Source organism: Chamaea fasciata, unplaced genomic scaffold, assembly GCF_029207755.1.
Source record: "Chamaea fasciata isolate MVZ Bird 193981 ecotype frontalis unplaced genomic scaffold, bChaFas1.0.hap1 SCAF_2, whole genome shotgun sequence".
NCBI lineage: Eukaryota > Metazoa > Chordata > Aves > Passeriformes > Sylviidae > Chamaea > Chamaea fasciata.
The window spans coordinates 33,197,485-33,223,994 of record NW_027094087.1 but is presented as its reverse complement, the minus strand read 5'-3'; the positions used below and the strand labels follow the sequence as shown (position 1 = coordinate 33,223,994).

At 39.9% G+C, this 26,510-nt stretch overlaps 1 protein-coding gene across 3 annotated transcripts in view; it reads right to left on the bottom strand.

The window, feature by feature from the left end:
- Positions 1–26,510, bottom strand: part of DLG2 (discs large MAGUK scaffold protein 2) — a 993,549-nt gene that overhangs the window by 830,772 nt on the left and 136,267 nt on the right. For all 3 annotated transcript variants that reach the window (XM_066175626.1, XM_066175625.1, XM_066175627.1), the window contains exon 5: positions 14,621–14,719. In XM_066175626.1, the coding sequence (XP_066031723.1) occupies positions 14,621–14,719 (99 nt within the window). The remainder of the gene's footprint in view (positions 1–14,620; positions 14,720–26,510) is intronic.

Below are 26,510 nucleotides of genomic sequence, written 5' to 3'. Positions count from 1 at the left end.
TCACAGGTTATATTCCATTTGCATCCACTGAAATGGACAGGAATACAAATACAAGAAATTAAATACAAGTCCTTGAGTGAGGTCTCTAGTAACAAAAGCATTGACTGAAGTCAATCCCAGTGGAACATTCTCAGCTACTCCTACAAATCCTTGCAAATCTCTGCTGTTCTGGAGAAATGGAAATTGTAGATCTCAACTAGAGGTCTCAGACTGAGCAAAATATAATAACATACCAGGCCATACCCCTGGCCTAATGATTCACTCATCAATAACCATTCCATTCTCCTTGACTGCACATATCTTCTCATTTTCCAGAAGTCTTGCATCAGGTGAATGGACACAGAAAGAAATTTGCACAGCAGTATCAAACAGATTAACACAGAAAAGAAATACATGTTTATGTTGAGAATAAGAGCCACAAGACAGATCTTTTCTGCTTTTCCAGCTATATGAAATGAATAAAAATGCACTGGGAAATTATCTACCCACCTTCACCCAAGTCCTCCAAATATCAGAAAAAGGACCTGCTAAGGATGTATAGTTCTGCTATCATTAAGCAGCACTATTAATGAGGCAGCATCAAGCTCTCTCGTTTCCTTTTTCTTGCTCAGTGTCTTCCACCTTGCCTCACCTCTGCAGCTCTCCACTGCTGAGCAGTATTGAGCCCCAGCCATATCTGCCTGAGCTGTTAATTGAACATTTTCTGTTCTCAGTTTATAGAGCTCTTCATAGATTTATGGAAAAAAAAAATCACCCTTCCCCTTTCATAGCTCATACCCAGTCTCAATAAAGACATCTCTCTAAAATCACCAAATTATAATCTAATGAAGTCTATTGAAAATTTCAGTTGCACTAAACAAGGTCAGTGCTCGGAAGAAACAAAGCGTCACCCAGAAAATGGAGATCAAAGTAATTCCCTTCCATTCCTGCTGCTGCCATAGAGACCAAGGGAGGGGGAAGAAGGAAAGAAGAAATTTAACAGACTTAATTCTTCCTGAAATTTATAATTAACTACAAGGGAAAAGGGACTATTATCACATTTCTAAAGAATAAAGGAGAAAAAAGTTGAGCTTTTGACAAGATATAATTAGCAGACATTACATATGCAGTGCACATTGGTTTGTTCTGTGTAATTTTCTTGAAATCCCCCCCAAATGATTTTATTTTTCTAGAAAAGACAACATGTGTCTCATCAATTTACATTCAAAACGTCTGAAATCCAAACGCTAGAGGCTCACAATAATTGTTCCAAAATTTACCATTGGTAAATAAAGATTTGAAATAAATACTCAGATACATTCCCCGTCTGTCAAACATCCCTGACTACGTTCTCCAGCTAAGATGAATGGCAATCAATGAAAAGGATCTTCCTACTCTTCTAAGCCTGTGCAGTTTAGCCAGCAGCCAACCCATAGTCATCAAAGCTGTCCTCAAGTACCACTTCAGAATAGACTTTACTAAATTACACGTAAATTTTATGTATTCAGCACTATTACACTTTTAGGGTCTGGCAGGAAAACACCACAGTTTGAAGTGCTCATCAGCACCTAATAATGACTATAGAAAAAGATTTTGATTTTTGCTAAATGTGAATCTCTGGGGGGAAAATAATTATGTTTCCTTTGTTTTCAGTTTGTTATAACCAGGAAATTCAACACAAAAAAAAACTTAGCTACCCAGTTTATGACTCCAAACTGCAATGATTCAAAGCCTGGAGTCTTGGAAAGAAAAAACAACAAATGTTGCCCAGATCCATTAACAATATGCAGGCACAAAAATGTGGGGGTTTTCTGTTTGTTTCATATCCAGCTAAATTCAAATCAAATCCTCATGCAGTATAGCTCTCTATAGCTCTGTTAGTTTTGGTAAGATTACATTGGTCTGTAACACCTGAGGCACTGGTTACCCTCAGTATCGAGGTTTATAATTTCCTAATTTTGGTACTGATCTACAGCCTCTTCTGCACAGTTTATCTTGCAGGAAGTCTCACAAAACAAAATGAACCTCATTCTCTAAGTATCTGCCTTTTTAAATCCCCATGTTGAGCTTTCTTCAGATCAATATAATCAAACAGGGGAGAAGGGATGGGACAACAGGTCTATGACAAAGTCACTTCAGCATAAATAAATACCCTAATTATTAGCTATTTGCATTAGTATCAGGCCCAAATAATCAATAATTCAAATGAACCTTCTAGTAGATTCATCTCCGAAGTGGGATCAGCAGCTGGCACACAGTGTGTGGACCTGCTCCTCACCTGCATCAAATGACCTGATCTCATGGACCATTCTGCCTTCTCAGAGCATCTTGGAACTGCTTCTGCTGCCACTCTAAATCAGAGAGGCTGGAAGAGTGAGGTCACCCCAGTGGTGCCGTGCCGTATTCTTCCATTCTTCAGCCCTGTTCTAAAAACACCCTCCAGATCAACTGAGTTGGTTTTGGGAGCCAGTTTTGCAGGATAAATGCTGAATGATGTTTTCCTTCTCACTTGGAAAACCCACAGCATCCTACTGGGACACAAGATCTGCTCCTATATTTCCCTAATAAAGCACACTATCAACAGGGACTTATAATGATATACTTAATGTACTTTCAGAGTCAACTAGCCAGACAAATCTTATAGCTCTCCTCTGCTTTACTCTTAACTTCATGCTACAAAATGGGGTGATCAGTGTGTGGAGTGGGAAAGACCTACAGAAAAGTCATAGCACACCCAGAGTATAAGCCAGATGTTTGTCCTGTCACTGACCACTGTAACTTCCTATTTCCCATGACCATCGTGTATATTGTGAGTTCTGATCACACATCTGTTCAGAATTTTGCCTAAAGTGCACACAGTGGTGTCCCCTATTCCATATATATGGCTGGATGAGCAGAAAAAAATAGGATAGACAGATGTTGCTGGCTTCTGGCAACCTTGTCATTCAAAATTGTACACATGCAACTTTAGGATGGCTTAACAACATAAACAAGCTTACTGTTTTTTCTTCCCAGCACCAATACAAAATAGGGGGGAGGTTCCTGCTGCCTTTATTTCATTACTTTAAATGTGTAAATGAAATTCTAGAAATTCTAGAAAAGGTGCTGGATGGGCAGCCATGAAAGGAAACTGCTAATTTTTTGAACTAGACTAATACAGAATTTGTAAAAAAAGCTACAAAAATAAAAACAAAATGCCAAACTTCTTTACTAGTGGAATGAACTGACCCTTTTACTAACAAAAGCAAAAAAAAAAAAAAAAAAAAAAAAAAAAAAAATTAAAAAAAAATCCAGTTTTCCAGTCATAGGAACAAACACATTTTCAATTAATTGCTCCATAGGGGTCAGTGACAATCAAATTAAATGTAAGACCTGTGTAGTGAGTAATCTGATGTAAATCTGTACTTAACTGGAAGCCAAAACCAAGAATCTCTAAAAAGAAGTAAATGTTGCAGAGTTTTCAACATTTTGATGACAGGAATTTATTTTTGTAGCTAAAAAAACAAGTTCAAGCTGAGCATTCTCCCTGGTTCTGAAGGCAAATTCTCTGCTTTACAAACTGAAAGACACAGTTCTGGGACACAGGCATCCTGCTGCTGCCAGTACTCAGTGCTGAGGACATGGGAGCCAGGCACAAATGGTAAGTGGTTTAGAATTCTTGAATAAATTTGGATTATTTAAGTGGTGTTTCTTTTTTGTGTACATCTTCTCAAAACACACAAGCATTCAGGTGATAAAATTTGAGATCTCAAGCAAACCTCAAAATACAACTCCCAAACAAAAAAAGTGGCAACCAACACTGAGAGTTCTCAGGGACATTACTGATGTTAAGGATACTAAACCAGTAGTCTATATTGCCCAGAAAGTTTTAAAATCTCTCTCCTGAGAAAAGGTTTTCAGCTAGCCCTGCCATTGGCTTCTGGGTTTTAAGCCTGCAGAGTTGCCACCTCTGAGCTCTCCTTTCTGGAGACTAGTGCCAGAAATCTTTTGGAGTTTTTTTCCCAGTGAAAGCTAATCATCTTTTCTATGCCACCTAACACCAAGAAATGGGAGTTCTGATGGAGCAGCCACTGTTACAGTGAGGAATACAGATCTATTTATGTTCTTTTTCACTAGTGGCAGCTCCCATTGTATTCATAAGTCTGTAAAAAGCAGAAAGATGGAAGGAGAGCTGGTACCTGGAGGAGAGGACAGCATGCTGCCTTTGACTGGTGGGAGGCACACTGGGAATGTTCTTCCCTTTCAAAAACTCTTGGTACTCCTGCTGGGATGGAGGCTCAACCTAAGCTTTAATTTCTACCAAATTCTTTCTAATGATAAAATAATGCCACCAATTAATGTGCTTTATGTGACAGCAAAGGAAAGATGCTATGCTGGGAACATGATCAATTAAAATAAACCAGGACAACCATAAGAAGCTGTCCTTGACTGATTCAGCATTTCTGTAGTCTTGTGTTCAGAAATGCATGGAAAAATGAAGGAAATAAAAAGAAGAGGAAGATTTTGTACAAATTAATATTTTAAATCTATCTTAAACACACTTTACACCTTGGCTGAGAAAACATCTGTAGGATTTAGGATTTGGCAAGGTATATCAGAAATTAATTTTATTAGATGCCATCTTTTACCACACAGAGTTCAAAGCAGGATCTGTAGATCCATTGAACATAATCCACAAGGGCACATTCACTCCACAAAATTTATGTCATTTTCTACAATGTGAAATACCAGAATTTCCAGAGTAAATTTAATGGTCAAGTGTTAAAAATGTCAACTCTTTGAACACTGTTCATCTTTTGCAGTTTAAAAAGTATTTATCTTTTACTCCTTTTTTATTACTTAAGATCTGAAGAATAAACCTGATGTATTTACTCCCTCTGACATCAAGGTCCACTTTTTCAAGACAAGGAATGGCAATTAACTGCATAAAGCAGACAAATGGCTATTCAAATATGGGCAATTAACAGATCTGAGGTTAAAAATGACCACACTCTTGCTCTGTAGAATTCATGCTTAACAAAACGATTTTTTTATATAACAATTTCTCTGAAAAAGTTCTGCTCTTATTATAGTGTTGAAAATTGGCAGAAACAGATTTAAAAATTGGTTCTTTAAAGGAGGGAGAGTTACTCCAATGAAAATAAAGCCAGTAAGATCAGATTAGGGACCAATACAACACTAGTCCAGCTATTTAAATATGGCACAAAGTAAGATGAGCAAATTACCGTAACTTTGGTTTCAAGCTGTTGCAATATGAAAGTGTTCTGAAACTAGACTTTTGCCCTTATTCAGCTCAACTACATATGATATTATGTTGTTCCCACATGCCTGCAAATAGAAAGCAATGTACAATTCACATTGTATCTCATTCCAACACCAACGTTGGCAGCAAAAACTGAATATCTGGAGTTGCATATTTGAGGCTCACTCACATGCTTGACTTTCAGATTATTTCAGACACTTAGTACTGGATTCAAGAGACAGAAAAGCTGAAAGAAAAAAAGCATGTAGATGGAGTTGGGAGCCCTGCTCAAGGCAGCAGCAGTAGTGAGCTGGCAGTGAATCCATGTTTGCTATTTCCCAGAAGGCCCTGGGAAAATACTCAGTGGAAAACTTTCAGCACTAATTCATACAATAAATAAGTGATGTCTCTTGACACATTAAAAAAAAAAAAAAAGGTACTGGGACGTTCTTTTCCAATTATACCACCTTAAAACTTGACTTATTCCCCTGTCCCAAGTCCAATTTTTGCACCCCAAACTCTCTAGGCCAAGCATGGATGCAATTCCAGGTCCCCACAGCACAAGAAGACACCTAGAATTAGGGCTAATCACAGCTCTTCTTTTCAACCCTTTGAACTGGAAAGCAGCATTCTGGAGTGTGAAAAGTGGATGCTTAGCATGGTTCTGCATCCCAGCTTTGTTCAGCAGTGCTGCACCTCCATTGCTGAGCGCTTTTCAATAGTATTGCATCAACAGGTACCCAGAGGTGCCCCTGCTCTGCTCCAGGGCTGATTGAGGATATAATCTCAGATTCAGCACAGCTTGTGGGAGCCAGGGGGACCTGGAAAGACCAGGAAATGAATGAGGCCACAGCCTCCTCTAATTTATCCTCCTTCTGTGGCCTCATTCACCTCTTGTTCTCTTCCCATATGGGTTTCTCCACCAGCAAGATGGGAATGACAGCTGGCATCTGTTTCCATGGCTCCACTGAGCTCCCTGCACTCTGCACTGGCCACCCACAACCCCTCTCTGCTGCCCATGGGTGCCCAGGGTGTATCTTCCTGCCCTTCTCCATGTTACAGATGGGTGTCCCCATTCTACATAGCTGTGACGCAAAAAATGACAGCAGTGATGACAGCAGTGCTAACTCCTGCTTTGCCTTATCATTTGTGCAGCCTTCAGGGGTTCTGCCCACCCCAGGCATTTTGCAAGTCCTGCAGAAATTATGAAATTCATCAAAAGTAAGGCAGAACAGGGAGCACTGTGCTGAACCCCAGAGCTGGACGTCCCCTGCTAGCTGTTCCTTATAAACCCCACCACCACCACGTGCAAAGGCGGCTGCAAACACGCGCTGAGCTGCCTGCCCTGTAGCAACAGAAAGGGAGTTCCCTCCTCATAGCCCTGCCATTTAATATTAAGTTAGTTTGATAAGTTTGAGGATGTCTCAAGGAATCATTCAGCTTATCCCTACATCAGATCTTTAGGCTGGGAAGCGTCCCTAACCCTGAGGTCCTTAGCCTGACGCCGCTGTTGTGGAAAAAAATTGTCTATATTCATGTTCAGAAGAAATTATTTAGAAGGACTATTTCCAAACAGTCCATCTAGATCGAAAATCAGTATAAGAGTGCTGAATTGGGACCTGGGCATTTTTATTTTTCAGGCCTAGAGAGGCAAAGTAATCTATGTTTTTTCCCCAAAAAAGCCACAATAAGCCACCAGAAACTTGAATCTCTCCAATCAGAAACACCATGACTATCTAAACTACATCTGATTGGCCTCCTTAAAATCCTAGGACCCATATAATGCCCCTTTCTTTATTATTCTTTAGTTTACAGAATAAACTGATAAGCTGAGAAAACATGTGCAGTATACCATGTATTCTGAAACTGCTCCAGTTGCTAGAGTTATTAATAGACACAAGCATAGGCTAAGATAAAATATGAAATCCTTTTCCTTTTGCTAGTAAAAAATAAGTAAAAAAACATATCATTTAGGAAGTCATATAGAAACAAACTGCATAATCTACAGACAAAGAGAACAAAATGCTTGTGGAAACAAAGCTTATTCATCACTTTATCTTGCAACCTGACACAGTACATGCTCAATCTATTTAATTACAGGAACAGAAAAATAGCAGAGAAATATGTACACAGAACAGCAATGTTTCCAGTCCTACCTTGGTCGTGACAATGCACAGACAATCCATTCTGTAAATCTCCACAGGAGTGTATGTAAATCATAAAAATAAATCAGCAAGGGTGAGGAAAGGCTTTTGAATAGCATGAACAGAACCGGAGGCTTGAATCTGCACAGCCGGCTTTTCCAAGTGGGGCCCTCATAAGAAACTCGAGTCCTCCTCCACAATGCTAAAGGCAGTCATGATGCTCACAGGGATCAGTAAACCCACTAGAAATCGTCTCAAGCAAAACTTCCAGGTGGCTTATCAGGCTTGATTGCTGCATTGTTCAATCTGAGATCAAAATATGCTGTTGAATGGTATGCAGCCCTCTAAATGGGAAGATGAGAACCACAACAAGCACAAAAGAGCAAAAGCATCACATTTCAGCCCTAGCTCTGGTTTCACAATTCTGATCTGCTGTTTCAGTATACCCATAAGATTTCCCTTGCCAAGTCTCTCTCTCTCAGCCTCTCTCTCGCTCTCTCTCTCTCTCTCTCAATCTCTCCCTCCCGCTCTCTCCTTCCCTGTCTTTTTTTTCCTCCCCCTTTCACTCGCTCTCTCCCTCCTCTTCCCTACTAACTCAGAGCAAGCACAAAACGCACAACTATCGGGCCCATCTATCACAGCGCTGTCACTTTTCTGCCAAAACAACTGCTTTGGGTTGTAAGGGGTTTTATTAAGAGCATGATTCCTACAAACACACATTGCTGGAAGTGCATGATTGAAACATGAAGGTGTGTGCGGGAACTCGTGCGTCACAGCTCCAATTGCTCAGAATTACTGGGTCAGATTCGGATTTGGGAAGTGAATATAAATAACAGCTGGATAAGGCGAACTTTAGCTGTAGCAGAAAATAATCAGTCAGGGGAAAGGACTGGGATTTACATATTTACACATGCACGTGGATCTGTCAAGCACAACAGTGATATAATTATAGTTTACCACCCATGGAAAAAACCCCTACATTATATACATAATTCAAAGCTTTGTAGGGGAACGTTGTTTTTTTCCCCACCTATGAAAAATACATCAAACTTTTAATTAAAAGAAAGCACCTTTAACAACAGAGCTTAAACACTCCTTAAAATCTCTCCCAAACTTTTCTTGCATTATTGACAGATTCACAAACTTAATCTATTTAGCTCACATTCTCGATGTTTTGCTTGGAGTTTTACAGACTGTTTAAGCCCCCACAGCCCTACCTTTCGTGCAGTGATGCTGGTGCAGAGCTTGCCTTTCAGGTGCTTTACATGAATCATTCTGAGTTAAAAAGCTTGCTGTCAGCTCTTACGGGCTTCCCTCTCTTCCAGATAGAGGAAGAGGGAGAGAAGAAAGAGGGAGGAAGAGAGAAAGAGACTCAGAAGGGGAAAGATATGTAAAATGAAAGCTCTGGCCAAAGAGAGAGGAAAATCAATGCTCTTATTCACTGGAAAAAAAAAAATACAGCCAACTGGACTGTTGACAGCAACAAGAGGAAATGTCTAGACACCCATACATTACAATTCACCTTTTCAACACACTGGACAGCAGAATCTCCCCTGGGTGCTTTGCTGAGAATCTCTCATTCTCACTCAGAGCTAAAATATGTTTTTAATAAAATAAGCCTTTCCAAGAAAATAAAAGATTATTTAAGAGTCATCTCTCTTCCATAAATTAGTCAGGTTATAACCCTAATATTCCCATGATTGTTGGAGCAGCGAGACGCTCGGTAAATGACACATACTATTTTGCCAAAATGAGGTCACTGCTACCAAAGTTACAAAATCCATAGTGAATCAGATATGTGGTCAGAGAGCAATCAACCCTCCCCCAACTATTAAAGTCCTGGTGGATACAACATCTTAAAGAGAAAGTCTCCAGAGCACTCAGAACTGTGTCTAGGGCTTAAACTGACTCTGAGCAAACACATGTGCACAAAACAAACTTGATTTGCGTTTACAAGCTGTACTAGAACCTGCAGGTTTTCTCCCTGCTGAGGTTTAGTCCAGTAGCCAAACAGTCAGACAAGTTTATTAAACTATAGATTACATGAAACAGGGAACTTACAAACATCCTTGAAGTAAGACTCAATTAAATATCTCCTTAAGAGGAAATTAACCCATTAATATGATGTGACATAAGACACCCTTGTGCTCTAAGCATTATTGGGTAAAAGTGACTTCAGTCAACTCTAAAATCAGCAGATGTTTTAACGCTTGGGTGTAAAGCACCCAACAGTTTGTTCTCTTCTAATTGATAGGTTGAAGCTGATCTAGTAAGGTGTGAAATATTTCGTACATATAATTACCTAATGACTTGGCTGTAAAATTCCATCTCAGACTTGAAATTGGCATATGGAGATGTATTTTGAAATTGGTCTCTAAGTGTATGATCTGTAAATGCTTCTACTTGCGACTCTACTCTTGTGAGATGATCCCAGTGAATTCATGATCCTATTTAAAGTTTATTTGAAAAACAGAGGGTTTCAGCCCTTTGGGGATGCCTACATGAACGTGACTCACCCAGCTCCCTCAGTGTACCAAAAAGCTACCTCCTGCACTCCTCCAATTTTTGACTGTCACCTCCTTCCATTAAATATGACAATGAGCATTTAACAGGGCAGGATTGGCACATGTGCTCCTCAAGCTTAATACACAATTGAGCAGTTTGCTCCCTAAAATAGTGCCACCTACTTTTTACCCCTATAATCTCCTGTATCCCGAGAGAGAGGGAAGACATGGGGATTGCATGGCTGCTTTTGGGGATGCAGACCCCAGCTTCAAACTTCCACAGGCTGATTTTGGTTGCCAGAGCCCCCAGTCATAGCTTCTAATACACAATATCTGGCAACAGATGACTGTCAATGGGTCTCCAGTGTTTCTTCAAAGTCCCTCCTTTCCATTAAGAACCCATCTGAGACCCCCCAAAATGCTGCTCAATTTTGTTTCTCCAACTAGATACTTTTTCCATTCATTTTTTCTCCCCAAGAATAAAATTTTCAAATCCTTAGCACTGCTTTACCCTTCATTAGCAACACCTCCTTCTGCTCTAATTTCTGGAGGTCATATCACTGCTTAGTTCTATTTTTTCCTCTGTTCTTCTTCGTATTAAATGTACATATGATCCTGACTGAAATCTACTATAGAAAGGCTTGACCCAAAAACTAAAAAAAATTTGAGGAGCAGCCATCTGGGGTGAAAAGACATGGTTTATAGTTGTTCATAGTCAACTTAGATGGTAAAAAATAACCTTTGTGATGAGCTCTGACTCTTGAGAAGCCTTAATATAAGAAGAATAACAACTATTTCCCACTGTGACACCAGTGGCTCTGTGGATCACCATGTGTGAACCATCTGCCCAGTTGAGTGCTTCCTTCTCCTGTAATTTTACCAAAGTATCTGTTTTTTAGTCATATAAAAATCAACAATATGAGGTGAGTGGGTGAAACGGGATGGTCTTTTAATGCAGTTTACCCTGGACAATTTAATGTTCCTTTCCGGCATTAAAGTCTTCATTGTATCCAGGTACTTCCACTTGGATAACCAAAGCAGAGGGTTTAATTAGGCCACTATATTTAGAACCAGAGCCTGCAACATCCCGCTGAATTCAATATTTTTAAAAGCAGCCTTCAGTAAAAATTAAAGTCATTAAAAAAGATTCTGATTTTTTTTAATCTTTCATTATGCACTTTCTTAAACACTTCTTAAATTCTTTTGAAACCCAAATATTATCAAGTGAAAACCGTAAAGAAAAATAAGTGGCTAAAAAAGAAATTAAAAGCATAACTGGTTTATTTTCTTTCATTCAAAGAGTAGAGATTAAGAAAACCAAGAGCACTATGTCTCCAAGTTTTGGAGTAGACACTAAGAAAGGAGGCATCTAACCATACTGTTAACATTGCATTAGTAATGTCAGCATCCTGAAGAATTTACCCAGTGACTATTTAGAGCTCTATGCACCTATACAGAGAACACATGAACACACACATGCTCTTACAAATATAGAGAAAAATTTATTCACTCCTAATGCATCTTAAATTGTGTACTATGGAGTACTTGTTGATAGTATTACATTCTCAGGTTATATTCTCTTTCTTCTTTTTGGGTTCTCTATTGCATCCAAACAAGCTACAAATTATTATTTTCCTGATTACATCTTCCAAGAGAGTAACTGATGTAGCTGGAAGATTATGTCTTTACAGCCAGAGCCCACTTATACCACTTGAACCCAGTTCCTGTGGATCCCAACTGGCTACTTAATAGGTTAATACCAGGATTCAAGTGATCTGCATAAGTATATGCTACAAGGGAAAGTCTTACGAGACAGTTTCTTTATGAAGGCTGCTTTGTGGTACACTAAAAAAGAAATTTTAAAAAAAATTAAAAAAAAAAAAAAAACAGAGAGAGAGAATGTACTAATCTTGTAGATCCTGGATATGTAGTTAAAAGCTGTATTACAGATGAAATGTCAGAATAAATCCTTCTTCATCCAGAAAGAGAAGTTAATACAGATTTCAGAAAGCACGTTCTGTATACCTTAGTCACTCAGAATTTTAATGTAGTTCCCAGGCTGAATCAGAAACCCAGGAGCCCTGGTGTTAATTTAAAGATCACCAAATTAGCAATTCTTCCCCTCCTAACTGCAGCAGGCCTAAGAACAGCAGTTCCGCAACTGGCCTGAGGCCCAGGAGAGTCTCAGACAGAAGCTGTAACACGAATCATTCCCTTCACCCGTGCATGGCAATTTTCACTGCCATTTAGCACAATCAATGTTGGAGTCCTGACCAATTTCTCCAGCTGGTAGCTTTTCCAATGAGAAGAAATAGACAATTCTCTTTCTTGTAGGGAAGCAGACCTCAAAGCCCTGGAGGTGGATGGTAAAATGGGCACAGGGAAAAGGTGGACAGTCAGCTCCACTCCTTCACCACAAGGTCTGTGCACCCAGGTGGCCACAGTGGCCTTGGGCTCAACAGCCACAGAAAAGAAGTTTCTGCTTCACAGTTGTGGAGGGGATTCCCTCTCTTCTTACCCCAAGTACATCCCCACCTTATCACCCCTTAATGTAGTACATGGGAGCTCACACCACTTTTGCCGAGCAACTGCCCCAGAAGAAAAATCAAAAAAACTACTTCTGAGACAGTGCAATCCCTCCAGCAGCCTCATTGCCACATGCTCACCAGTTTGGGGTCCTATGAGAAGGCAGTATGGCAAGCTGGGAACACAATATGACTTGTAGGATTGCAGGACACGCACTTTCATCATCACAGAGGATGGGGCAGAGGTGCTTGACCTATAGCTCTGAAGGTCCTTGGACAAGCTATTCTTTCAAAAGCCCCAAAACCTTTGACAGTTTAAAATTTACACCTAATGTATTTTCTATTATTTCCTATACAAATCCAGAATTGTTTTCCTGTTTCACACAAATCCATTACTCCAAATGAAACTAAGAAGTGCTTCAGTTACAAATGCTCTGCTGGCTTTATGCAGGCTGGGATGCTCTGCAGCAGAATCACAAGGTACTCGAGGGCAGTATGACCAGAAGGGGTTCTCAATTCTCAAGATCAATGTTGAATGAAGAGTTCATTTTCCTTCTTGAACATTCTGCCTGGGGAAGTAAATCTAACAACCAATTGATCATCAGCAACTGAAAAGCTCTGGCACGTATGTTCAAACATGTAGCCACTCTTAAACAGCTATGTGTCACTGTCATAGCAGCCACTAACACTCAAGCACACTCAACTTGAGAAAGAAATCAGACAAAATGACACTCTCAAGTGAACTGACACTAAACCACAAGTTCCTGGAAACTAAAACAAAACATCTGCTATCTACTATCCCATGGTACTGAGAACTGGACAAAACACCGCTCACAGATCTGAATGTCTTAGAGTTTGGCAATGGAGTTGCCCATTTTCAGAGTTTCCTCTCAGGTACACTTTGTACATGAACAGCACGAAAACGTAGTACATAGAATTGCTGATGGAGAAACATTCAGTCTGAGGTTTGCAGTGACTCTGAGTAGGAGGATAGTGCATTGTTCAGCTGGGCATTTCTAACAGAAATCATGTTGTGAAATAGAGATGAGATAACTACATCCCATGATTTTCACAGCATCCTCATTGACACAATGTATTTAGGCTGCATATCAAACTTTTGATAATTCCTTGCTTTGGAGAAAAAAAATCTTCCATTAACAGAAAGAAAAATTTCAGTGAGTATTTATGTTCTTATTTTTCAACTATCAAATACCACCATGTTACCATATGGTACAAAAGTTTTTCTGATTGGGAAATTTGGAACACAACAATGCAAGAAACTCAGAAAATCATGTTAGAAAATTTGATTTTTAGATTTCTAAAGTTTAATGAACAGAGAAATTGATCTAGAAAGGAAATAAAGTTCAAGGAAACACTTTAGACAAGAGGAATAATCCAGAAGTTTCTACTGTTGGAAACAACTTTTGCTGAAGTCTACAAGTTACCACACAAGCACAACAGCTCAGTTAATGTCTCTTTTCATCTTGTTTCCAGATTGCTTACGTTAAAAGAAAAGTCAGTAAGTTTCTTTTACTTCAAAAAACGAAAAATACACAATGACGCCAAGGCTGAAAGTCTACACAATAATATCTAAGCTCAAGGGAATTGTTCCAGCCAAGCTGTGAACCTATGAAAATAATGGAGATACCATAATGAAACACTTATTACTTCACTGTTGCATGCAGCAGGACAGAGAAGTGTAACACAGCCCCTTACCACAGCCATGAAGTAATGCTATTCAGCAGAGTTTTATGATAGGTATCATTAGGCTGCCCATACAAAAATCATCATTTTCTGACATTCAAATTCCTCCATATTGACTCCAGACCAAAAAGAAATTACAACACACACTAAGAGACTGAAAACACCTGGAATAAAACCTACAAACTGCACAACAACTTGGACTCCAAAAACAGACTGTAATGAAACCGCCTTGAGATCAGCAAATCGGTAGAACTCTCAAAAACATGAACAAGACTAGTACATAAAAATAAAAATCAAATCCTGCCTAGGTCAGCATAAAATACCCAGAGCTAGCAATATGCCACAATAAATTGCAGCCGTAAGCCTCATTCGAATGTGGTAACGGACATGCAGCCATTAAGCAGAAATTAAAGAAAATATCCAGAAGGTCAAATTCTGTATGTTCTATGCACTTCACTTCTAGCAAAACCTCACTAAACAAGGATTTCATTCTCCATCCCAAAAAAAAAGATTGGACAATACCTTTGTCTTCATGTCTACCACATAGCTTTCAAAAGTTGGGTTCTCCTTGTTGTGTTCACCACATTGGCCAGATCCTTCTGATCCACTGGAAGCTGCAGGCTAAAGAATAGGGTGGAAAAAAAACCACATATAATGTGTGCTTTAATTCAATTACATTTAAACATAAAGATTAGCATGCACACACAAAAGGGCAGCCTTAATTCAGATAAGTATCAGGTGGCTTATACAGAAGATTTTAATCTCAATGTTTTTTATGCAAAACTTTCTGCGCTTTATCCTACAGGTACTCTCATGGAAGCCTGTGAAAGTCTTAATAGGCTAAGTCTGCAAGATGACGTCTATCATAATCTCTGTGTGACTTCAGAAGGCATTCAAGGTGCTCTGCAGCTCTCGGCAACAGAACATAAAGATAAGAAAGGAAATCAGTGCCCTGGCAAAAAGACCTGCTGACCGAGATGGGGCTCTCATCTGGAGTAGCTGCAGGAACACATATCTCCTTACAGCAACAAACAAATTATCTGGTTTGTTTTCTTATTTCTAATTCATGACATTCTCCTAAGTGAAACATTTTTTAAAAGGTTTCACGCCTGACTAGTAACCATGTGTGTACATCTTTTAAATTCAAATGCATTTTTTTGTTTCTTTTCCTTCATTTACACAGATTTCAATCTTGCATTGCTCACACAAAGCTCTCGTGAAACACACAGTATTTCTTCAAATAATATCTTTGGCAGAAGACACAGTAAATGGCTATATTTGTTTTTTCAATTTTCCTGCTGGAAATCTATTACTGTAGATTTTACATTAAGACAGTAAATATTACAAATGACATCTGTTTACAACACTCTGCCCTGCAACAATGCGATTGAAGAGTCAGCCTTTGAATGAAACGTGATGACTGCCTCTAACTCGGATCTCAAAAAAATTTCTGAGTACTCTGCAAAAGCACAAACAGGAAAGCAAGGAGGATTCAAACAGAGTTCAGTTTCTTGTGTCTGTGGGTGCCAAGCACTGCAAGCATCCTGAGTGATTTAGACCCATCCTGTTTTAGCCTGTGCAACAGGAGTGCAGTAAATTTTAACACAACAGGCAAGAAATTGTTAGCATTTTAAGCAGAGCAGCCTTTGCCAGCACAACTTAGAAAACAACAAGCCAGTGCCACAGAAAGAGCCAAATCACACTCGCATGTGCAAATGTTCTCTCCTCTGATCCAAGGTTGTTTATTTAGGGCTCTGTCCAGCAAAAGACTGAGTGCTGGCCCCAGTCCATCCAACTACTTAAGACACGTGCTTTTAGCTTCACTGGAACCAATGGACGAGTCTTGTGCTCCAGTAAAGACCGTGTTGAAAGGCTGGATCAGGCCCAGCAGCTCAGCATTACATGGGGCTAAGTACACAGAACTCCACAAGTCCTCTCTGAGGTTACAGCTTCCCTGACAGGGAGAGCCACTCATTCCCTTGGTTGGTTTCTAGTCACCAAAGGGTGTTGAATATCTCCCATTTTTAATCTGGAAGGGAGTAAGAAACAGAAAGACAACGAGGCCAAAATCTTCAAGGACAGCAGGAAACTGAACACAGTTCTTGCCTCAGAGCCTACAGAATATCCAAGCAACTCCCTAAATGTTTCTTTCAGGAAAAGAAAATTAGTTTTGCAAGGAGCTAATAAGGATGCATAAAATTTTCAATTCATCTTTGCTTCCTTTGAATACCTGACATGAATGTTTTTCATTGTTATTATTTACAGGCAACAATACAAACTCTTTAAATCAAGACATTATTTATTTTCTCTAATCAAGACCTAAAGGATCCTGAACCTAAAGGAGCTCAGCTCCTGTAACTTCTCTAAAGAGTTTTGACGAGCTTCAGCAGAAACTTCTATAGTAACATTTATCAAATGAGTGCAGCTGCAAAGCAGGATAAGAAAACTTTGTTTACATTTTACATTTTTTTTCTCAAATTTTTCACTATTAGTTGGCTCCAATATTTTGAAAGAACATAAAGCAATGTCATAAGATGCTATGAAATGTTTCCATTGTTTTCCTTAGGGAAATGGGTCACAAATTCATTGTAAAGAGCAGAAAATCAAGGACATTAGGGGGGTTCAAACAGCTCAAGCAAGAGTAATTGCAATAAATCTGGAACATCTCTCTGTTCCAGTATATTAAGGTTCAATAATCATTAGCAATATAATATATGGTTTCCCAACCTAAACAAAGAACACCTTAGAAATCCATTTGAACACCAAGAGATATTTAATTGCGTTATGAAATGAACAGGACTGTATAATCCTAGAGACAGAAAGAATACTTGCTGTGCATTGTGACAAATTTATTAAAAACTAACAATCTTGGATTTGAGTCTTTTACTATTCTTGATTACACACAACCCTCCCTCTGGAGGCCAACAAAAAGTCTAACCTGCTTAAAATTGCTTGTATACTTTATAGCCAAAAGCTGCCTGCTCACGCAAAGGAAGTGTTTCAGCAACACCTCATTATTTCTGAACCATGACCAGGAGATGCAGAACTGGCAGCCCCACCACGACACACTACAAATGCAGTGGACAACATGCACCATGCTCACACATCCTTGCAGGAGGTTCTGGAAATAATGACTTCAAGCTTGAACTGCAATTACTGCCAGAACTATAGATTTTTTATCACACCCCTGCATCTAGAGGGCTGGTAGTTAGAACAACTCTAGCTTCTTCTTCACAGAAGAAATCACGATCTTATTCTCTTCAAATTGGTCAGAGAAACAGAAGAGATTTCAACCAAGTGTTGCAAGAGCAGATCAAAACTTCACTTGGTAACTTTACTCGCATGGTTAGTAACCGTGAGCCTTGCAGATCACACCTAAAGCAACCTTCTAATTTTGTGCATAATTAACACTAATCTATTTAGATTATAATTAACAGATACTATTTAGACCATAATCTTTTCAGCACGTCTCCTTCATTGTGCAAACCCACATCATTATTTCAATATTTGTTCATAAAATAGTAACCATATTACCTACCTTGCTAATTTTGTCTAATTTTAATGGTGCTTAGTAAAGTTTTTCTGCACTCATAACACATCTTGCAGGTGCCTTTTTAGGACATGCACAATTAACACAATCAACTGACAACAAAACTCTGGCTGATTATTTTTTGCCAAATAGGAGTTATGAAAGACTGGTCACCAGTTCCACCTTCAGCAGGCAGCAGGTTCCAGTTTGTGTCTGAGCCAGCAACCAGACAGGAGCATCTACCCTCACAGGCAATTATGGCATATGGGGTTTCCATGAGTTTCTATGGGAGGTCCTCCTACAGCAGACAAGCCATGTAATGGTGGATGAATTCCCCAGTCTAGCATAAGAATTTATAGAATTTCCAGAATTTATACCAGATATATCAATAGGAGGAACTTGCAACCATCTGCAATAGTTACATGTTTATTTCTTGGGGTGAAGCCCAACACTGAGAATATGAAAAATAGTTTTAAAAAAACAGAAAACATACATGCAAACTTTATTCTGTTCTTCCACGGTCTAGGATATTGTTTCCAGGACTTTGAACTTATTTACACACATGGAATATTTTCTAGGGCACATGTGGCTAGAAAAAACTGATCAGCTTTACTAAGGGCCCAGAAGGGTGGGTGGAAGTGTGAGGAACTACAGTTCATGAGCCCAAATAAGTGTGCAACTGCCTTACAGCTCAGAGAGCTAATGTACCTTCCCCTGCAGCCACTGGCTTGGGGAACACTCTCCTCTATGCTTTCAGTGAGAAATTAGAAATTAGAACTTGAATTTAGAAATTCAAAACAGAGGCTGCCCTGAGATGTTTTTGGGCACTTTGGATCACCAGCTGGTAGGTCTGGTCCAGTCTCATGTGGGCCTGTCAATAAATGCCTGCTTGCCCCAAGTGATTTGCATGAGGAGAGAAAAGGAATAAAAAAAACCCAGAAATTTGTTAACTTTTAGATGCTGATATCTGTCAGGAAATCTATCATCCTGGTAACTAAATGGTCCCAGAAACATATAGTGCTGAGAAATACTGCTTTTATTTAATTAACTTTTCTAGAGCAAGCATATTTGAAAATCATTAGAACATCTAAGAAGCTACATTTCAACCTAGTATATGCTGGAATTATCCATTTTACAGGACACTGATGTAAATTAATTCGTTCAGCAGCTAGGCTGGAGTAGGAAGCAACCTGAGCTGAACTGAGATGCTCAGCAGGACGCTGCTACTAGCAAAGAACAGAGCACACCTCTGTGCCAGGTACAGCCAACCTGCTCACGCTCTGCTCAAGCTGTGTGTGAACCAGAACTGGACTCAAGTCAAGCTCATTCTTTACAACATGCCAGCAACAGCACGAACACCTTCTGTGCCTGTGATCTGTCCTCCAAGCTCTGCACCTTTCTGCCATACCTACACAGAATTGACAGCTCTCCTAAACATGCTGTCAGCATCACTGGACCACAAAAAAAAAAAAAAAAAAAAAAAAAAAAAAAAAAAAAAAAAAAGTTGTACATCTTGGGCAGACTGTGGGACAAAACGCATCACTGAGGGTTTGACGAGTTTTTCCTGCCATGCCGAGAAATTATCCTAGAGACCATAAGATGTGCTTTGCTAGTCCTACTTCTATGTCTCTTATATTCCTTATTACAAGAAGAAATGTCATTCAACAAATTTTGTGCCAGGATATGACTTTCATCAATATCACTGAAAACTCAGACAATTCCAGAGCAAGCCACACTAGAAACTAAAATCAGAAATATAATCCAACAGAAGGCAAGGAGTTTAATTTGCCTCAGATGGGCCTAAATTTCAATCCAGAAATAATATAGCAGAGCTTTCTTTTCTAATTCAGTATTTCTAAGGCATAGTTCCATGTCAAATGATTTAGATGTCAGAAAGGATTTTATTTCCATTTCCATGTTAGGGTTTCTTGTTCGTTTTTTGATGACATCAAGGTTTGCTCCACATCACATTGCATTAGCTCAGACTCAGCAGCTGTCTTAAGTCAGGGTGATGTTGTAGGGCACTGTGAGGTCTCACAGTTAAGCCCTGTAAGAATGTCCTTCAGTCCCTTCTGCACCAGTCTTCCCAATACGACCAGTAAATGTGAATGAAGAAAAAAACACATTTGAGTATGGATTCTACCATACAAATAACATCACAAGTGTTTTAATTTTTTTTAATGATTGTATTTGAAAGTTGAGCATAAATATCACAATAATATTTAGTCTGCCCTGGTATTTTTATGATTTCACTTTAACTAATATGGATTCAACCTTTCAGAAAATTTTATGACAGCCTTAAAGAGTGTTACAGCTCAGGAACAATTATCTGGCTGTGGACTTGTGTCTCAGAAAGGTCAAGATCTGATTTAATGCTGCTCCACCCTCCTGAGAGCAAATCTTGCTCTCAGTGTGTTTCTGGATGTCAGAATGTCACTGGTGAACTTTGCATTTGCTCATCCCCAATCAGATTTGACCATTCATCTAAAAGCTCTCATCCAAGCCATCAGTTACTGGAGTAGTCACTTTTGCTGGACTAACACAAAACCCACACTCAGACCTGATTTCCCTCACTGTCCATATCACACAATTACGTAGCTGCACTGTGACTCTGACCTACGGCAAGACAACTGACTTTCCAGGCAGGGAATTCAGGCAGGGAGGAGACACTAGCTCATGCATCAGCTTTTCTCCTCCCAGACAGAGAGTTCAGATGAAGCTGGCTGGCATCAGCTGGCCCCAAAAATCCCAAGCCTGGTGACTGACCAGAAGGCACACACAGGATTCATTTGGTTGATCCAGGCTCTGTCCCCAGTGTCATTTGTTATAGAATCGTAGAATGGTTTGGTTGGAAGGGAACCTTAAAGGTCACCCGTTCCAATGCCTGTGCCATAGGCAGAGACACCTTCCACTAGTTCAGCTTGCCCAGAGTCCCATCCAGCCTGACCTTGAATGTTTCCAGGGGTGAGTCATCCACCAGTTCTCTGAACAACCTGTTCCAGTCTTTCACCACCCTAACTGTAAAGAACCCCTTATTTCTTATATATAAATCTAAATCTACCCTCTTTTAATTTAAAGCCATTACCCCTTGTCCTATCACAACATGCTCCACAAAAAATTGGTGCCAATCTTTCTTACAACCTCCTTTTAGGTACTAGAAGGTGCTCTATGGTCTCCCAGGAGCCTTCTCTTTTCCAGGTTGAAAATTCCAGCTCTCTCAGCCTGACTCCATAGGAGAGATGGACTCAGCCCTATCATCATCTTTGTACCCATCCTCTGGACTCACTCCAACAGTCCACATCTTTCCTACATTGTGATCTGGATGCAGTATTCCAGGAGGGATCTCAGGAGAGAGAAGTAAGGGGGCAGAAAAGAGAAGAGCTCATGCAGAGCTTTATTTTCAGGCTGGGAGACAAATCAAGGCACTCATGCATCTCCTTTCCCAGGCAACAGAGAGTCACTAAGGTCACAAGACGGTGGAGTCTGCCATGTGTGATGATTTGTACAGCAAGATGGGAAGGGAGCAGGGCACTGTGCAGCCACCAGAGCCCCTGCAAACACAAGCCTTGAGAGGGCTGCTGCCCAAGTACAGTCTCCCCTGCTGAGACCTGGCACACTGAATAGCTGTGGTTGGCAGGATCTGATGTGGCAAAGAGAAAAAATGAGGAAAAAAAAATCACAAAGATGAACTCTGCTGCAAGGATGAAGAGATAAATAATTTACAGTTCAGATGAATTAAAATGACACTCAAAGACTGAGACTGGACAGACTGCAGTTTTCAGGCAAAGTCATACCCCAGCTGTAGCTCCATGCCAGGCAGATATCCGCCTGCAAGAAATAGAGACAATTAACTTATGTATTGCTAATGGGGTATTTTCCAAAACACTTGTGGTCGCAGTGTTTTTAAACTCCATAGGGCAAATTTAGACACCTCTGAACATGAGAATGAATAAGATTAAAACATTAAACAAATAAATGCATTTTCCTCAGCTCACTGGGATCTGAGTCAGATCATTCTCCTCATTCCTTTACCTTTCAGCTATCAGCCTGCACTTTGCTGGGCATAAAGAAGATAAAACATGAAGAGTAATCTGGGATATTAAAGATCTATTTCTTTCAAATAAAGAAGAAGCTATTACTGAACTCTTATGAAGGCTGCAGGAAAAGAACTAGAAAAATTAAAAGGCTGAACATAATTAATGAATGCTGATTTAGAATTCACTATCATAAAATACCTTGGAAGCAAAATCTACAGCTGAAGAGGGCAGGCTGTATGCAGACACAAGCTCTGGAAGGAGCTCCATGTGCACTGCATCAAACTGAGAAGAAAGACAGCGAGCTGTGGTTGCTGGGAGATCCCTTCAAGCATGGGGTAATGACACCTGCCAGGAGGCCCTGCAAGCAGAAAGGTCAACTGCAGCAAGAGTGACATGCTAAAGCACATGGTTTGATTCCAGTTGTGCCCACCTGCACACATTTTATTCATTAGCTTCAGTGGACTCCCTCCACATTTTAGCCCATATTAGTGAAATCACAGTCTTGCCGTGAAAATACAAGTAGACCACAGCTGGAAGCAAATGCAAATACTTGGAAACAGAAAAAAAATAAATAAAAAAAAGTCATTAGTTGTAAGGGAGAACATAACTAATGATTTTAAATTAAATAATCTTCGCATGCTACTTTAATTAGCAAGGATAATGTTTATTTTACTTAAACAGAAGTTCTAGATACATAAATTCCAACCTACATATTTCTGTTGCCATAACAACTTGATACATTTATTCTCTTGTGTCATTTTTTATTGCATCAGTGTATATTTATTTTTTTAACAACCAGGAAAGAAAAAAATGCCAACTGCTTTGGTTTCTAGAATAACACACTATTTTTTAATTGTGCTTTTCACATTTAATTCTTCTTGAAACCAATATAATTTTTCTCCAAGGATGTTCCTAGCAAAGTGTGGAAAATTCACTACCAATTTCAGGGCTTAGTGTTGGGTCTGTCAAAAATCCCAAGGATATGTACAGCCCTTTAGCTCAACTTCTACTCCAGTAGTCTCCCTTAGGATATATAGCTTGAGGTCAAGTTCTTAACAGAAGACCTACACAGTAAGTCCAAGTCCCCAGTTAGTGCATTTTCCCCTGAAAACCAGAAATAAATGAACATCAGACTCTTTAGAAAGATGCACAACAGATTTGAAGCAGCAAACATAACTGCAGAGATGCAAAACAGTTGAGTAAATCGCTGCAGCGCGCTCCAGGCCAGGAGGATCTTACAGAGCAGTTTTCACATTTCATACACTGGTGTAGCACATGGTGAGCTTAACTACACTTTTATCCAGGAGCAGAACTGCTTCCTAAACTCTCGGGGCCTCTAAGGAATTGGATCAAATCTTTTAATGGTACAGTCAAATGGCACTATGATGGAAGGAACAGAGAGGATAAGGACAGTCTTTGTCATTCCCTCTGTGCAGTGTAGCAGAGCCTGCTGCTGCCCACTGACCTTTCCCAACTCAGCACCCCTGCAAATGGGCCATTTTCAATTAAATTGCAATTACCTAACTGCTGATGTTGCATTTCTATCTGGTCCCCTGCAACAGTCATGAGAGAGACTGTTTTGATTACTATCAATTATATTAAGATGCAAGGTGAGGAACTGCTTGGTAACCACTGTTCCGTACAGCTGGCATGAACTGACCTCAGATTAGAGATAATAGGGCATTTATGAATGTAAGGTTAGAGTTTTTGATGGAGGGCTTAGTGAAATGGCTCCTGTGAGCTGCCTTGGCCTCTGGGGGCAGCTCTTCATTTACTCCTAACTATGACACCTCAACTTTAGTCAGGAGAGTTAGAATGGTTGCTTTCAAAGGACTGTATCCATCTCAGTTGTCAGGAGAACAATAGTCTGTACGTGCATAACCACAGAGTTTAGGACAAGATCTAGCCCTTATTGCAGCCTTCCAGTACATAGAGAGGCCACAAGACAGCTGGAGAGGGACTTTTGACAAGGGAATGTAGTGATTGGACAAGGGGGAATGGCTTTAAACTCAAAGAGGACAGGTATAGGTTGAGTACTAAGGAGAAATGCTTAATTGGTGAAGCACTAGAACAAGTTTCCCAGAGAAGCTGCAGATGATCCATCTGTAGAAGTATTGAAGGCCAGGCTGGATGGGACTTTCTGTAGCCCAGTCTACTGGAAGGTGTCCCTGTCCATGGCAGGGGGTTGGAACTGTAGGATCTTTAGGGTCCCTTCCAACCCAAACCCTTTTGTGTTTCTAACTCAAAACAGGAGAAACACCCAAGAACGCTATGTACTGCACGATAACCTTGCAGGAAACATGCTTAAATAAGAAGTCACTTGGATAAAGTGAATTCTGATTTATCTCATGATGTGCTGCAGGTCCATAGGAAATCCAAGAATAGAAACCAATCTCCAGTCTCCTCCACTGGCCCACACAGATTCTTCCTATTTACACACACCTCCAGAGAAATTACAGAGGAAGAAACTATCCACATTTCACTTGAGACTAAATTTTGTGCCTTTTCTTGCCAGAAATGGTGAAATTAAGTCATTCTACTCAATAGCAGAAATAAAACCAGCTCCATTTTGAGAGCAGGACTGATGCATCATAAAGTGATATTTAGGATAACCAAAGGTGTTTTACCCTAATAATACAAGAATATAAAGCCTGCATTAAATAAAAGAAAAGAGAACCTCAAACCATCAATAAAAACACAAAATCAAAGCCTTGAAGAATATTGTAATGACTTTTACTTCTCAAGATTGTTTGAAGTGTCCTAAACCTTGGTATAGAAGAATATTTGTTTTAGCCAGAGTCATAGGGAAGGGAAATAAGCAGTGGCTATCATTACAATGGCAACCTGCCTTACTAAGTCATGGCTGCAGAGCTCCATAATCACATATGTTCATCCTGACACACAAAAAGACCGCAGCTAAACAAAACCTTTGGCAAAACATAGTGCTGTATCTCTTCATCCAGCTTTCCTCCTACAAAGCATTACAAAATGCTTCACACCAATATATATCAAAGGGAAAGGACCCAAAAGGTAAGTTAGGTAGAATGAATCAGGTCATTAAACTGCAGAATACATCATCACACTCCCTAAACGTTGATATCAAGACAACAAAGTGAAGTGAAGTGAAAGGGAAACCAACATACCCTAAATACTTTGCAGAAGGTTGGGCTCCATGGATCTGCCAATGCTTGACAATTTCCTATGTGACAACTGTCATGACCTCAATGCTGGATAAAGATCTTTCATTGCCTGATGGGGAGATGGCAGAAACCTGGATTTTGCATGAAGACTCCAAGAACTATTAACATTAGCCATTGACCAAGGTTATTAAAAGATTATGGACTGTACAGGGGTTTGGGCTTCTGTGAGTTTGTAGAAGCACAGAAGTGTAAGGGCTAAATAAATTTCGTTGTCAACTGCAGTTGACACTGAAAAAAGGAGCAGATGCTTATGTACCCAGCAATGCCGAAAGTTGCAGGGAAGTCTCCTAGTCTGTGTAATGCCCTTTTCATGCATACTACCTTGCACAGGCCATATGGATCCTGGACCAGGAACCCTTCAAAGTACCAGCTCGAGCTGACCTGAGAAACAGTGCCTTTGTCACAGCTCACTGACACCCAGGTCGAGGTGACACTAAGAGAAACCCTGGATAAGGCAATAAATCCCATCCAAAAACTGTCTGCAACACTATGTATTTCCAATGTGTCCATGCAGCTTAGGTGAGACTTTCTCCTTTTGCCAGGATGTATCTGGTTTGGGTAGAGATGTACATACAAACTTGTAAGAATGTCAAATGAAAAACTTGAAAGTACTTTCACGGTTGAAGAATATTTGCTTGAAACATGCCAAATCACCTTTATGTCCTTTACTCTACAACCTCACCTCTCACTATTAGGGGCTCAAATTCTGATTCTGGTTGTATTCAGAAGCCTCATAACAACTTGGATGTCTGTTAATGCCAACAGAACACATCTCTGTGTGCTATTCTGTATTTAGCTGTCCTGGTTTTAGCTGGCATAGAGTTAATTTTCTTCCTAGAAGCTGCTACAGACAGGGCTGTGTTGTGGATTTAGTATGAGAATAAAGTTGATGAGACACCGATGTTTTAGTTGTTGCTAAGCAGTGTTTACACTAAGCCAAGGACTTTTCTACTTCTCACACCAGCCCACCAGCGAGAAGGATGGAGGAGCACAAGAACCTGGGAGGAGACAGCCAGGACAGCAGACCCCAGGTGATCCAAAGGATATTCCATACCATATGGCATCATGCTCAGTATGTAAGCCAGGAGGAAAGCTGGCCACAGGCCACTGCTCAGGAACTGGCTGATCACTGGTCAGTAGATGGAAGGTGCAACTTGTTTTTTTATTCAAAATCTTTATTATTGTCGCTATTACTATTTTCCCTTCCATTTCTGCTCTGTCAAACAACCTTGTCTAAAATCACAAATTTTACTTTTTTTTTCCCCCCCCAATTCTTTTCACCATCCCAGTGGGAAGGGGTGAGTGAGGAAGGGGCTGTGTGAAGTTCAGCTACCCGAGAGGTTAAACCACTACAGCAACACCCATCTTGACAAACTATCGCATTACTACCACCACCAGTTTAATACCACATTTCACTAGCTGATAAACAAACCTGAAGCTAGGCAAGATCATCTTCTTGACACGTTTTTGCACAGTACTTAGTCAAACGGGGGTCACTACAGGCACTCCTAAAAGAGATAGTAGATTCTAATATTGCACTTTTAAAGGCTCTGGGCAGAAATGTAGTTTCTACTATTAAGACAAATCCCTGTAATCAGCAAAGTAATTTCATGGTTTGGAAACATCCCCATGTCTATTTTCTTAGC